The sequence below is a fragment of the Ostrea edulis genome, chromosome 2, assembly GCF_947568905.1.
Source record: "Ostrea edulis chromosome 2, xbOstEdul1.1, whole genome shotgun sequence".
NCBI lineage: Eukaryota > Metazoa > Mollusca > Bivalvia > Ostreida > Ostreidae > Ostrea > Ostrea edulis.
The window spans coordinates 78504502-78520647 of record NC_079165.1 but is presented as its reverse complement, the minus strand read 5'-3'; the positions used below and the strand labels follow the sequence as shown (position 1 = coordinate 78520647).

The following is a 16146-nucleotide window of genomic DNA, read 5'->3' as shown; positions in this document are numbered from 1 at the left end:
TCTACGATTTATCATTTTCTCTATTGCCTACACAAAATCCAAAAGAACTCCATTTATATATATATATATATATATATATATATATATATATATATAAAGCACAAACATATATATATGCATAACAAAGCTTCCTTTTTAGGGAAGTCGTTGTGGCCGAGTGGACTTACGCACTGATTTGACAATCTTGCTAGGCGGTGGGTGCCGTACATCGCTGGTTCGACCCAGGGCTGGGGCGAAAATTTTCAGTACCTAGTTGTGATTATTTAGTGCTTTATATATATATATATATATATATATATTGGATCAGCTCTTTGGACAAATAAGGCATGTCCTAATTCGCTCCACTTTTAACATTGATTGGCAAGCCTAAAGACCAAAAACATGTAGTCTGCGTTGTAAATACGTTTGTAGATTAGTGTAGTTGTAGTGCTAGATGTATTTATATGTAGTTTTTGTTATTATGCTCTGTTGATATTGGCCACATTATGTAATTCTTTTCGTTTGTCCTGAAGAAGGGACGGGTCGTCCCGAAAATTTGACAATCTCGTTGTTCGTGTCGTTGATCATTTTAGTGCTTTGAATTCTCTGATAGACACAGGGCCCATGACATGCATACACATGTTGGCCACAATTCTCCTGATTCTGTAACAATATATAAAAAAAATTGTGATTTGTGTGTGTATACAGTAAAACACAATAACCAGGGCTGAGTTTTACTAAACTTTGTAAGTTCAAGATTTCATCGTAACCTTAACTTACGATAAAAATCCGTCTTATCAAACTATGGGCTATCTTAAAGGTCATATGAAACGATTTCTAACAATGGTATTTTACAATTGGACAATTTTACAGTGCGGAGCAGGAAGACAGAGAAAATGTGTCACAGTGGGGATGCCGTTTAGAACATTTAATAAGCAAAGCAGTTATTCGAGGTGAAGTAGACAAATCCCGTATAGACGAAATGCTACGACATGCATTCTGGGAAGGACTGCGACCAAGTTTAAAAGATGTTTAAGGGTATATCTTCGACAAGCATTTAACGTTTGATGAACTTCGATCCGAACTGCGATGCATTGAACAAGACCAAGACGAAAGAAAAACACAAACAGAGGAAAAAAGGACTCAACTGGTGCAGGACAAGTGGTAATGAGTGCAACACACAATGAAGAGTCCAATTCTGGTATGGAAGAAATCAGAGGAATGCTACATAAATTAAAAGCAGAAGTGCAGCAACTTAAAGATGATCATCAAAGTAGATCACAGGAGCCATACAGAAAGGAAAACTTCAAGAAAAATCATAAACAGGACTTCACAAGACACGATCACCAACCTAATACTGATATGAACTTTCAACAACCTTATCAGGCAACATTTGACCCAAGCAGAGACCAATATTCTTACAAAGGTCAAAGAGGTGGATACAATACATACAGTACAGGACGCGGACGTGGTGCTGAAGGACCAAATGGACTACCAATTTGTTACAACTGTGGTCAAGAGGGACATATAAAAGCTGGATGTAGAATTAGGACAGATCATCTTAAGCAACCGTTAAACTCCAGAGGGCCAGTGTCGAGAGGCAAACCCTAGGCCAGCACACCACAAATCAAAGCCTCAGAAACATAGATGAAAATATTCCAGGACTTTTTGGTGAACAGAATACCATACAAATTCAAATTAATGGCATAGAAACAACCGATTTATTAGATACCGGTGCAACAGTGTGTACAATTTTCACTGACTTTTATTATACGTACTTGACACAAACACCGATAGAACCGTTAGATGACATTTTGAAAATACGGTGTCCAGATGGCGAAACTATGCCTTATCTTGGATACATCAAAGTGAACATTAATACTATGGACATAGACACTGTAAACAATAATGAATGTCTAATGCTAGTTGTTCCAACCACAGAATACAGTCAGAAAGTTCCAGCAATAATTGGTACAAACTTCATTCATACTATGATGAACTGCATATATGAACAGAAAGGACAGAGATTTCTTCAGCATACTAAAATGACTACACCATGGTATCTGGCGTTTCGATGTGTAACATCACGCGAAAAAGAACTTATTAGGAACAAGCATCGTTTAGGAGTTGTGAAATCCGCAGAAAACCATAACATCATTATACCACCTAATAGTGAAGTGAATGTGACTGGTTAAATAGATCGAGAAGTTCCATATCATCCTATGTGCGCATATCTACAAACTACTTCAGGATCAGTAATGCCAGATGACTTGGACATCTTTCCATCCCTTGTCTCATACCATTACAAAGAGAATAACACTGTTCATGTTAGAATCAGCAACATAACAACAAGGACTGTAAAAATTTCACCTAAGGCATTATTGTGTGAAGTGCAGCCTGCCATTATTGAAGACGCATTACCAAATGTGAAATCCAATGAAAATACAGATGATGTCATCAGCTTAGTGAACATTTCAAACTTAAATTTAACAAATGAACAACATCATCAAGTGCATAGTATACTAAAACAGAATCAAGATATTTTCTCAAGAGGCGATTCCGATATTGCACACAACATCAAAGTCCAACACAAGATAAACCTTAACGACGAAATTCCATTCAAACAACGACATCGTAGAATACCTCCTCAGATGTTTCAAGAAGTACGAAACCATATTCAACAGTTATTGACAGCTGGAATCATAAGACGGCCAGAATCACTTTGGACCAGCAATGTAGTATTATGCAGAAAGAAAAATGGTGAACTTCGTATGTGCGTTGACTATCGACAACTTAATTCAAGAACTGTTAAAGATGCATATGCACTTCCACACATTGAAGAAATTTTGGATTCCTTAGGAGGCAATGTGTATTTTTCGGTTCTGGATATGAAGAGTGGTTATCACCAAATAGAACTTAGAGAACATAAGCAGAGAGCTGCATTCACTGTTGGGCCTCTTGGATTTTCGAATATAACAGGATGCCTTTCGGACTCGCCAATGCTCCAGCAACATACCAAAGACTAATGGAAAACTGTCTTGGAGATTTACACCTGAATATCTGTTTCATTTATCTCGACGATCTTATCATTTTCTCAAAAACATTCAAAGACTATATTGAAAGACTCCACAAAGTATTCGACTGTATTAGAGAGAACAACCTAAAACTGTCTCCAAAGAAATGTGCATTCTTCATGGAAAAAGTTAAATATGTGGGACTTATAGTATCCAAAGATGGAATAGAACCAGATCCAGATAAGATCGATAAAGAACAGAAATGGCCGACACCAACAAACCCTGATGAAGTTCGACGGTTTATTGGATTTGTGGGATACTATCACAGATTTATTAAAGACTTTACTAAAATAGCAAAGCCACTAAATGAATTGATGCCACCAACAACTCAGAAAAGTAGAAAGAATTGTAAAGCACCATCTTCTTGGAAATGGGGGCAAGAACAAGAAAGATCATTTCAACAATTAAAAGCATACTTATCAAAACCACCAATACTTGGATATCCCGATTACAGCAAAGAAATCGAACTGCACACAGATGCATCCATGTTAGGACTAGGAGCTGTATTCTACCAACAGCAGGACCATAAAAAGTATGTCATAGCATATGCCAGCAGAGGACTAACTAAAGCAGAAAAGAACTACCCGGTACATAAATTAGAGTTCCTAGCTTTGAAATGGAGTATATGCGACGAATTCAAAGAATACTTATTTGGACAGAACTTCACAGCTTACACCGACAACAATCCATTGACATATGTACTATCAACAGCTCACCTTGATGCAACAAGTCAACGTTGGATCGCTAATCTAGCATCATTCAACTTTAACATCATCTATCGCCCTGGTAAATTGAATACCGATGCAGATGCCTTAAGTCGTTTACCTGGTCTCACATCAGAAAGAGATACTTGCAACATTTCCAGAGAGAGTATCCAGTCGATTTGCAATTCAATTCATTTCATTCCATATGCAGAATGCTTTGCCATGTCGGGTGACGTCATCATTGACAAAGATCTGCAAAATTCCAACTTCAAAAGTGACTTCAACATCATATTAGAACAATCGAATGACCCAGTACTAGAATTTTGGATTCCACACATCAGAAGTAATACGAAACCATCCAAGAATTTATTACCAGAAAATCAGAAATATATAACTTTATTCAGAAACTTCGACAAACTGAAAATAATCAACGAAATTGTATTTTAGTAAAAAAGGAGAGAGGAGAAAATCTTTGGCTGGACCGGGAATCGAACCCGGGACCCCTGCATTACTAGTCAGGTGCTCTAACCACTGAACTATCCAGGCCGATATCCACGGTCGGTATAGCCCTAATAACTACATTCCTCCCTCCTTAAGATCAATTATAATTTTATAATTGTCTTTCAATATCAACCCAGGTTCATTTCGCCTCTGGCAGGCCAACCTACACCACCAGGGGTGGTCACGGCACCAAATGTAGTATAGAAGGAGAGAGGATAAAATCTTTGGCTGGACTGGGAATCGAACCCGGGACCCCTGCATTACTAGTCAGGTGCTCTAACCACTGAGCTATCCAGGCCGATATCCACGGTCCGTATAGCCCTGATTACTACAGTATACAGAGAAATACAAATTCAGGATAAAAAGAAACTTCAAGTGCTATTGCCATCTTCATGCAGAAAAACAGTTTTACATCTACTTCATGGTGAAATGGGCCATCCAGGCAGAGACAAAACAACCGCACTGATACAAGACAGATTTTGTTTGGGCACAGAATGGCATCAGATATAGAAGACTACATCAAAACGTGCAAAAGATGCATCCTAAAAAAAACCCAGACAAAGACAGAACTCCTCTAACACCAATCAGAACCTTCCAACCATTGGAACTTGTGTGTCTAGATTTTTTAACATTAGAAACTTCAAAAGGCGGATTCGAAAATGTACTGGTTATCACAGACCATTTTACTCGTTAACCCCAAGCTATTCCAACAAGAAATCAAACAGCAAAAACTACAGCTAACGTTTTATTCAATAATTTCATCATTTATTACGGAATTCCAAAAACTATCCATACAGATCAAGGAGCAAATTTTGAGAGCCATTTAATTCATGAACTTTGTCAAATTACCGGCATGACCAAATCAAGAACAACGCCATATCATCCGATGGGAAATGAGCTCTGTGAAAGATTCAATCGAACATTATTGAAGATGCTTGGAACTCTACAGCCAGAACAGAAAGCAGATTGGAAACGGCACATAGGCCCAATCGTACATGTTTATAACTGCCTGAAACAGTCATCAACTGGCCATTCACCGTTCTATTTAATGTTTGGAAGAGAACCAAGACTACCTATCGATTTAGCTTTTAAAACAAACCCAGAAGAAGATAAGAAAGACTCCATGACAGAATTTGTTGCAAATTTAAGAAACAGATTGAACACCTCATACAAACTGGCACAGCAGAACATCAAGGAGTCACAATATAAACAGGAGCAGAACTACAATAGAAAAGTCAGAGGAGCCATACTGAACAACAGAGACAGAGTATTAATGAAAGTAGTGGCTTACGACGGAAAACACAAGATAGCAGACAGATGGGAAAGCGAACCATACATCATCCTGTCACAACCAAATAAAGAAATTCCCGTCTATAATGTCCAAAGAGAAGACAAATCAGGAAAAATAAGAACACTACATAGGAATCTTTTACTTCCTATTAGTTTTATTCCTGAAAATATTTTTCCAACACCTACACCAAGACATAGAAATAGTAAAGGTCCTGAACCTATGCCAAAATCAAATCAAACATCAATACTGAAGACTCAGCAAGATAAAACAGCTCCACTCAATTCAAGCGATTCAGAATCTGACAGTGATGATAACCTTGTCATAAAGGTTACACGACAAACTGGTCAAAATTTAGGAATAGAGAAAGAACCTGGGGATTTGGTGGAACATGACACTCAGGAACTTCCAGATGCAGAATCTGAAGGGGATGAGGAAATGGCTGCAGCTGCTGAAGAGGACACTCAAGAGGATGCCCAAGAGAATATTGAAGGAGACGCTCTACAAGATATCCAAAACATGGATACACCAGGATATATGAGTAAATCTGACGAAGAGATTAGAGAACCCCGAAGGTCTACAAGAACCAGAAACAAGCCAAGATGGATTACGTCTGGTGATTTTGTTGTTCACCAACAGGTAGCAGAGCCTAAATGGAAAGATAAAGTCGAGTTTCTTCTGAAAGTTTCGAAAGATTCATCATTAACAGGACAGGAAAAGAACAAATTACTTGATGGAATTTTATCAGTAGTCATTGGTACTACATAAACTTTAAAAAAAATTCTATTGAATGAAATCTATTTTTTTTTTTGTTTTTTGAATGATTGGAACATCATTCTCAAACAGGGGGGAGAATGTAGTAGAGTGTAGTTTTATTCATATTCATTTTGCAATGGTATAATTATCTCACTTGATCATTATGTACACATTCATTAGTATCATTTATATCATCAACAATATACACTGTTCAGTGCTACATACATACAACGCCCTTTTACTCCCTGGTTCTTTATTGCTTGTAACCAAAGTTCTCTTTGAGCCTTGGGGCATCTATACCTGTGTGGTCACTTACAGACATGTGATTAAGGTCAGGTGGTTATCTAAACCAATAGTTTTACTTATTTTATTTTCCCGCTAAAAAGTCCCTAGTCTTTGTTCATACCAAAGTCAGACTTCAGACAACTCTCAGAGAGGAAGGACTGCATTTCATATAGAGCATAACTTTAAATAGAATTGAAGATCTGGACATTATGGACATATTACTAATAGTAAGTACACTATTTATTTCACTCTTCTTTACATCTTTTATTAATATTATTTCTGTAAAGTTTCTAATTTAGCATTTCTATTAAACTGAACTTAGAAAGTAAATTCCATTGATAGATGAGCGAATTCTAGAACTTTATTCATAATGTATATATATGTATTGATTTTATGCATTATGTATTCAATCAGTACAGTATTTACTATTATATGTAAATATTGTTTGTAGTACTGAATTGAAACCTAGAGCTTCATTAATTGACTGATGAGAGATTAAATACTACCTTGTTCCACAAACAGGTGATTAAATCACATCATGTTTTTATCCTTTATATATGTGTGTGTATTTCAAATTGAAAAGTACTCATTATGGATCAAGATTTAAAAGTTCAGTATCAAGGGGAATAACTTGTATTTCCCAATATATATAATGTTTCATGACAAGAGCTATCCTTCTTGCAAAGTATTGAAATAGTATGTGTTATGTACTGATTTACTATTATATGTGTTTGAAACCTTTTATCTTTTTATTATCTCATTCTTGTTATGTTACAGGGTCTCTCTCTCTCTCTCTCTCTCTCTCTCTCTCTCTCTCTCTCTCTCTCTCTCTCTCTCAGAGATCCTGATTTCTATTCGTGTCAATAAATGTAGAACCCAACCAGCCTACATGTAGTTGTCATCTTTCATTCGACCACAACATAAACAGGCTAGCAAATATATGCACCCTCTTCTACAACCTAACACATGTACTACAATTAAATGCAGCACATTTTGGCATTTTTCAAAGCTATGCAGTTTTAGAATATTTCGCTATAGGCCTATCATGTTATAAGGCCTAGTTGTTTACATCATAGTGGGTCTTTTTGACGTCATCAGCAAGGGAGATCAGCCGCGATCATCAAAAATAATTTTCGTGATCGAGTACATTTGATCAGCTGTTATGACGTTATAATGCATTGAACAAAAAAATTAAAATTGAATTATTGTTTAATAAACCTTGATTATGAATTCCCATACAAAACTCAATTTCTTCAGATATCGTTTCATATGATTTCGTAAGTTATTTGTCAACTAAATAAAAATGGCTGTCCTCATGCTGTTCGATGTTCCAGAGCATTTTGAGACAAAATGAAAACAATAGCGACGCGACAGAAGCTAAGTTCTCACACTGTGACAAATATAGAACTCATTGAACGCTAGGCTATAAGTTTCCAAAAACACGTAGACTCTAATCAGTTCACTATGGAAATTTCCCAAATTTTCACCTCCAAGAATTAATACTTTTTCGGATACCACAGCCATATTTTGACACGGGTTTCAAATCGAGTTCAATCTTTACATAATAACTAATGACATGTGACGTCATATTCTATGTTTTGACATCATAATGCAAATGATAAAGTGGCGGATCGAATATTGAAGAAACCGTTCTGTGCAACATAAAATACAAACCTTATCTAAAATCAAAGGAGAAATCTCTCTCTCTCTGTCTCTGTCTCTCTCTCTCCGTTTGTGTTACTGTTTGACTTTTTTTAACGTGACGATGTCAACTTTGCGTAAATTTCACATACAAAATAACATATACAAGTAAAATATTTATCGGGATATAAATACGGGTTGGTCACGTGATCAAATTCTAAAATTTGATCACGTACCAACCCGTATTTATATCCCGATAAATATTTTAAAATGATATCTTATTACTTTTAATTATTTATTTTTTTAAAACTATTTTCCTCCACTTAGGGCCTATTTGATTTCTAATACTTTTCGGTTTTACTATTATGTACATACTTTTTTATTCATGAATTTCTTGATCAAATAAACAGCTAAAATATTGATATTATTTGATTTGCATGAAATGTACATTTCAACTGTACCTTCAAATAGCTTGATCCCCCATTTTGTACTTCTCTTTGTTGATGCAGATTGCCTTGCATCCTGAAATTCTCGCATATCATTTTCAGAGACCGTTTTGAATCTTTTGGGTGGTGGGGGTGTTGAAACAGGCACACCTGGGCAGGGCAGACCCTCTATATCTGACATTTTCAGATTTTGTTTCATTTCATTAGTTTCCTCAACACTCTGAGGTGCCATAAAGGAAAGATCTAGTGATGCAAATATATCATCGTCTTGCAGAAAGTACAATTCCACCTCACCCATATCAAAGTCGGCCATTGTTTACATACGATTGACCAGGAGTCAGTGTAGCAGACGTAATTTTAGACATACTAAGTGAGACAGTGTTTTACAGAAATGTTTTTATTATTGATGAAAGTCCACTGCTTGGAATAAAAAATGAAATCATAAATACATTTTGTGATGTCGATTTCATCTATTTATAGACTTCTGTAATAAGCGGAAGCGATGGCTTGATGTGTATTGCCTTAGTAAAAGTAGTACCGGTAACCTACTTTTTTTTTATCAAATATTCATACGCACAGCCATGCTACTATACATGCTAACAGACTCTGTATATCAAATTCTACTGCGGCTTTTGAATGAGTCTCATTGTCTCCTAATAAAAATGAGGGGAGGGATCCCAACATGGTAGGTCTACATATAGCAAATTATTTATATTTTATTATACGCAAATGCTGTAATATAATCTATTCATTGTATTAGATATTCGGATTTTGTACAATTTGGTGTTGTTCTAATTTGTTCTTTGAAAAATACTCCAACGCTACACTTGGATTGTTTTACATTTATAAAATTTCAGGATTATTACAGTCGGGCTTGCTATTAAACAGAGATTTTGACTATTTTTGCTATATACCGATTCAAGAATAATGTGTAGGCGAGGGTCAGAACGACCGTCCACCGAGCTTGAAATTAAGAAAATGAATAGTTATATCGGTCTACATATAGAGATAGGGGTACACAATTGTAACACCTCCAAATTGTTATAGTTCTTTATTCCATGGTGATGAAGTATATATGTACAGTGTTCCCTAAAATATACATCAAGATGCCATTAAAAATCTTTCACATACAAGTCAATAGCATTCTGATTAATCCAAAAATAATTCTATAAATTTGTATTGTTTGACTCACAATCAATGACCTCAAACAATATTCATATAACTATATTATGTATATCACCATTACACAAATATTAAAACTGTACACAACACTTCCATCAAAGTACACAAAAGCAATATGTAAACACATACCCTAAGTAAGGGGCAAGCGGGGTGACTACAGCTATGGGCACTTCCCATCTGAATAGTGATGTATCGTAAGATGTACTATATCAAAATAAAAATATCAAATACAGACTTTATACATATTGTATGACCTTAGAATAATTATTACACTAACTGATTTCCATTGATGTGATATATTTAAAGTAACAATTAAATCATCTCAATAACCTTGTCTGTATAACTTAATATGTAAACAATGAACTGCTGACAGATACAGTGAACATTTAAACATAAAATTTACAAAGTGCTAGTTGCATCATTATAATACAAATTTTCACAATATACCTTAGACCCAGGTTCCTGTCAACCAAATGGCCACAAAAATATCACGAAAAATGACCAGCATGCAATGCACTGTTTCATATGACATTATAAATATTTATCAAAAATTGTTCAAAATTGTCAGTATCGATATGATTTTTATCATTTTATCAATGCGTGTTTTGAAAAAAAAAAACTTTTTTAAAATGTGGAGAATGGGCTATTTTTCACTCATCCTAAAAAGAGGGGGGGGGGGCACTAAATCTACAAATGTATACAAAATGCAAATTACATGTTTATTGTTCTGGGCTTGCTAACATGGCTAATAAAGGGATTAAATAAGGAGGTAGGGGATTTACTTTTTGTGAAAAAATTACTTACCGAAAGACACAACATTTATTAGTAGTGCCGATTTCGTATAGATAAAAACATACACTTCAGCTGAGAGATTCTCGATTGTTGATATGGAAGAGGAAATGTTCGTCATAGCTATGTCAACATAATAACTATAATTAAAATTATTCGATTTTCTTTCCAGTAACAACTTTTCAATTTTGTGCAGTTTTTCTCCGATGTCATTTTCAGGGGATGGCTATTATCCTAACTTTGGAGTTTTCTCCTTCCTGTTGTGTTCGTCCAGTCTCTCTATTAATTTTTCCTCTAGATCACTCAGTATATCTAACTTCTCTTGTATCCGATCGTTTTCTCGTTTCATCGTCTGCTCTTCTCCAGTGCTGATGCTGCTGCTCAACATTTCAGGAGTTACCTCCACCTCCCCCTTTTTGTACTGTTCAACCTGACTCATCTGTCCACCCTTCTGTTCATCACGCTGATTTTTCTTTATGTCCTGAATCTCTTTTTGTATCATTTCTTTCACATCCTGAATGTCAATTTGTTTCGGGACTTTTTCATCTGGGTCAGGATCAACAAAAAATAATCCACCTAACATTCTGAAATACAATAAAATAATTTCAATATTAACAAACAAAAAGAATTAGCATGATTCTTAAAATAGGTACATAATATGTTTATCTATATATTGGCACAATAAAAAATACCAACGCACATGCGCATGCATCGTCTTTAAAAATTTAATTTTTTAAAGGACGTTTTTGTTTTTGATAAAATTCTTTTGATGAAGAGGTTTATTAAGGTCTCTTGGTACTCCTTACAAATTGCTGTTGTTAAAATTACAGCTCAGCACGTGCATGCATGTGTGCTGTTTTCTGATTGGACGATTTTAAAATCACTCTAACTTTCTGTGTATGATGCAAACATTATGAAATTCATACTGTGGGTATATATAAATACAAATGCCTGTTGAATGACATCAACAAGAGTGCACAATCATACTCGCGTACACGTGTATTGCTTTCTTTCATTATTTGGTACTGAAATGAACATATCAAAAGTACTAATTAAAGGCTAAAAAAGTTAAATCTTTGATTTTGCAAAATCTTATGACGTCACAGGAGGGTGGAAATACCTTAAGGAGGAACAAGGTAGCATTTTCAAGAAAAGAGTTAATGTATAGTATGACATACAATCATAACAACTGGGCCATAATTCAGATAGAGAGACAATATTCATTGATGTATTGCATGAATTTTTTTTTGTTGATAAATACCAATTTGGATGTGAGCTACAATGTGGGCATCAAAAATGTATGATGGTTGGGGGGGGGGGGGACGACTAAACAATTTCGGCGAATTTTCATACATTAACTGATTCTACTTCAAGTGCAATTTCAGTAGCGCATGGCAGTACTTAAATTCCTTGAGATTATCTACTATCCTGCTAACTCTAACCTTAACCCTTGTCACTTGACTGGCATATATACATGTATATAAAACACCTAGAGATTTTTTACAACCCTGTCACCCTAACCATTGTCACTAAACCACCAAACTACCCCTACTGTCAAATCAATGCAATCAAATATTACACCATTGAAAAGAAACACATTTGATAAATTTAGTGCATATCTATAGTTTACAAAACTGCTGATGTTCTACCAGAAAATCTGAAGGATCCACAGCTGATCAGAGCACTTCGATATATAGGAACTTGTGATATCATGAATTAATAGAGTACACACATAGAGACTATCACATTTGAAAGTTTCAGCCACAAGCTTGATGCCTGTAACTGTATCTTGACATGAGAATGTTTCATCAGATTTGTTTTCATTAGATCTAATGTATAAAACATACACTGTAAAGGCCACACCAGCAGCAGCGGCAACAACTGGTAGCGTAGTGATAGGCAGTGGCATGTTCACTCAAGGTGTACTGCAATATAAGCGTAAATTTTATTTATTTTTTAAGTCAACTCGTTACATAAAATGAAAAATAAGAGGCCCATGGGCCACATCGCTCACCCGAGTCACCTTGGCCCATATTTAAAGATTTTCCCAATATATTCACATGTAAAACTTTGATCCCTATTATGGCCCCAACCTACACCCAGGGGCCATGATTTTAACAAACTTGAATTTGCACATTGTCAGGAAGCTTTCATGCAAATGTAAACTTCTTTGGCCCAATGGATCTTGAAGAGAAGATTTTTTTTTTTTTTACATATTTACAGTATGTAAAACTTTGATTCCCATATCCTACCCTCGGGCAATCTAATTAAAATCAGACCTTCTCTAACCGTTACACTGGAGTGTAACGGTTAGAGATGGTCCGATTTTAATTAGATTGACCCTCGGGGGTCATGATTTTAACAAACATGAATCTGCACTATGTCAGGAAGCTTTCATGTAAATCTCAGCTCCTCTGGCTATTTCACTGCAAACTCCCCGTCAAGGCCTCATTATGTCACCTACGTATATGGTTTGTGAGCATTTCGAACTCTGGCGGAAGTTTGCATTTCACTGCCTATTTTTGTGACGTAATTTTTAATTACTAATACATATCATAAGTCTACTATTACGTCATATAGTATAAAAAGAATTCAACAATGAGCGGTATAATATGATCACTATAATCACATGTTGTTTGTACATGCTTTTTTAAGTGCTTATTATCATTTTGATTAGTTTTTCGCACAAATCTAACATTAGTATATATAGCTGACCATGGGTATGATGCCTGTGACCCAAATTTGCCATTACGCATGCGTGCACATTTAATGTGAATTAGCTTCACTTTGCATTCACACAGAGCTAATGCGAAGTAAATTTAATTCGCATTAAATCGCGACGTAAATTTTAATTCGAAGTAAACTAATGCGCATTAAAATATCCGTGTGAACGCGGTTCAGATTTGATTCGCATTTACTTACGTTTAATGCGAATCAAATTCTTCCCAGTTATAAAAATAAACAAAGACCTAAAACACATCGCTCACCTGAGTCACCTTGGTCCATATCAGAAGACTTTCCATATATAGATATATTTGCATGTAAAACCGTAGTCCCTATCATGGCCCCAACCTACCCCTTGAGGCCATGGTTTTTGCAAATTTGAATCTACACTATGTCAGAAAGCTTTCATGTAAATGTCAACTTCTTTGCCCCAATGGTTCTTGAGAAGAAGATTTTTAAAGATTTTCCCTATATATTTGTATGTAACACTTTTATCCCCCTTGTGGTCCCATCCGACCCCTGGGGGCCAGTATTTTAACTAACTTGAATCTGCATTATGTCAGAAAGCTTTCATGTAAATATCAGCTTTTCTGGCTCAGTGGTTCTTGAGAAGATTTTTAAAGATTTTTCCTATATATTTGTGTGTAAAACTTTGATCCCCTATTGTGACCCCATCCGATCCCGGGGGCCAGGATTTTAACAATTTAGAATCTGCACTATACCAGGAAGCTTTCATGTAAATTTCAGCTTTTCTGGATCAGTGGTTCTTGAGATGAAGATTTTAAAAGATTTTCCTATATATTTGTATGTAAAACTTTGATTCCCTATTGTGGCCCCACCCGACCCCGGGGGCTATCGTTGTAACAATTTAGAATCTGCACAATATCAGGAAGCTTTCATTTAAATCTCAGCTTTTCTGGCTCAGTGGTTCTTGAGAAGTAGATTTTTCCTATATATTTGTATGTAAAACTTTGACCCCCTATTCTGGCCCCATCCAACCCCCGGTGCCATCATTTTAACAATTTAGAATCTGCACTACCTAATAAAGCTTATCTATAAATTTCATCTTTTCTGGCCCAGTGGTTCTTGAGAAGAAGATTTTTTTTTAATGACCCTACTCTATTTTTACCTTTTCTTGATTATCTCCCCTTGGAAGGTGGCCTGGCCCTTTATTTTAACAATTTAGAATTCCCTTTACCTAAGGATGATTTGTGCTAACTTTGGTTGAAAATGGCCCAGTGGTTTTTTAGAAGAAGTCAAAAATGTTAAAAGTTTACAGACGGACAGACAGACGAAGGAATAGGGGTGATCAGAAAAGCTCACTTGAGCTTTTAGCTCAGGTGAGCTAAAAAGCTTTGGTCAGGACTGGACAGTACAGACTGGCGGACACCCACAAACACTTTGAGGTATCAAAGTCTGTGTGGGTATCTAAGACAACAGACGAACGAGACAGACAGTTTAAGAAATTTAGACATTTCATGACGACAGACAAAATGACAGTGACTTCAACTGACCGCAAGATGACGGTTGTCAAACCAAAGTCGCTTGGAGAAAAATTGGGGCAGAGGACACTGGTATTAAACTGATGATAGTAACGATGGTTACATGTACTATCATCCCAACATGGCGGAAGAAAATTCGAGTAAACCAAGTTTACTTATTTTATCTATTTGTATTGTTTATTTGCGAATGATATGTAGGTAAGAAACATCATACAGTAGCAAGAATTACGATCAGGTGTTATTTTATCTTTTATACGGCTCATATGAACAGAAAATTCGTCGTGATGTAGCTCCTCAGACAGACTGAGGCCACAGGAGTTAGCTAGAGTTATCGTTCTTTGAAACATCGTTAATGCGAGAGTTGAACACTCTTTTCTATATTTACAGGGCTCGAAATTAGCGAGAAATACTCGCAAAATGCGAGTACATTTGAAAAATAGCGAGTAAAAAAGGTAGAGGATCGAAAATCTTAGCGATTGGTGATTTACAAGTTTACCATGATCGTATCGTATCCGTTTTATACGGTGATGCGTTATTCGCTTTCTTAAACTTGCATTCAGAATCATACAAACACTTACATGAACGACCGGTTGTTGAAATCGTTTCTATCCGGATCTTTCTTTTATGGTGTTTTAAGAAACTCGGAGTCAAACAAATGCTTTAGAGGTCAGACATCGCATTATGATGAAAAATATTGACATATGCCATGAATCCTGTTCACTTATAGGGGTGATTAAATTTAATTCCAATATGAAGTTTTTGTTATTCATTTATCTAAAAATAAAAATCGGAGTCTATGTTTTACCAAGTCTTCCGGTGTAACCGTGGTGACTGTCGCTGGTGACCAGGGTCGCTCTTAATAGAATATATAGGGAAAAGAACGACTCGGATCACCGGCTTCTGCGCATGCGTGGTATTTAACTCGAAGCGGTGTCCTACTGGTTTTAAATCCATAGTAATAATAAACCCCCTTCTCAGTTTTCTAGTTCGTATGCACATCAAAACTTGAAAGATACAAATTAAGTTGTATTATCCAACTCCAAAATTAATATTTTAATGCATAAGATTTCTGAATTATGTCTAAGATATCTAATAACGAATAAACAACTTGAAAACAATGGCTTTTTATTCAGGTATATTTACAAAAGTGTTCTCTCCATAACAATTCCTAAGTCATCTTTTATATTTCAATCACATGATAGCAGGTGTGAACAAGGCACAGCTAGACGCCTTAAACTTGGATTAACGTGCAGGTGTAAACAATTACCTGTAAAT

At 35.8% G+C, this 16146-nt stretch overlaps 1 protein-coding gene across 2 annotated transcripts; it reads right to left on the bottom strand.

Annotated features, from left to right (window-relative positions):
- Window positions 1–9710: 9710 nt before the first annotated feature.
- On the bottom strand, window positions 9711–15750 carry LOC130051860 (uncharacterized). Of its 2 annotated transcripts, none has more exons than XM_056154829.1 (3): window positions 15677–15750; window positions 12493–12570; window positions 9711–11229 (listed from the first exon to the last, which is right to left on the bottom strand). In XM_056154829.1, exons 2-3 carry the CDS (start codon window positions 12552–12554, stop codon window positions 10875–10877), a joined length of 417 nt encoding a protein of 138 aa, XP_056010804.1. In that variant the 5' UTR covers window positions 12555–12570; window positions 15677–15750; the 3' UTR covers window positions 9711–10874. The 2 variants fall into 2 exon arrangements, with proteins under 2 accessions (XP_056010804.1, XP_056010805.1); XM_056154830.1 differs by lacking the exon at window positions 15677–15750 and adding an exon at window positions 15450–15660.
- Between the last annotated feature and the right edge of the window lie 396 nt (window positions 15751–16146).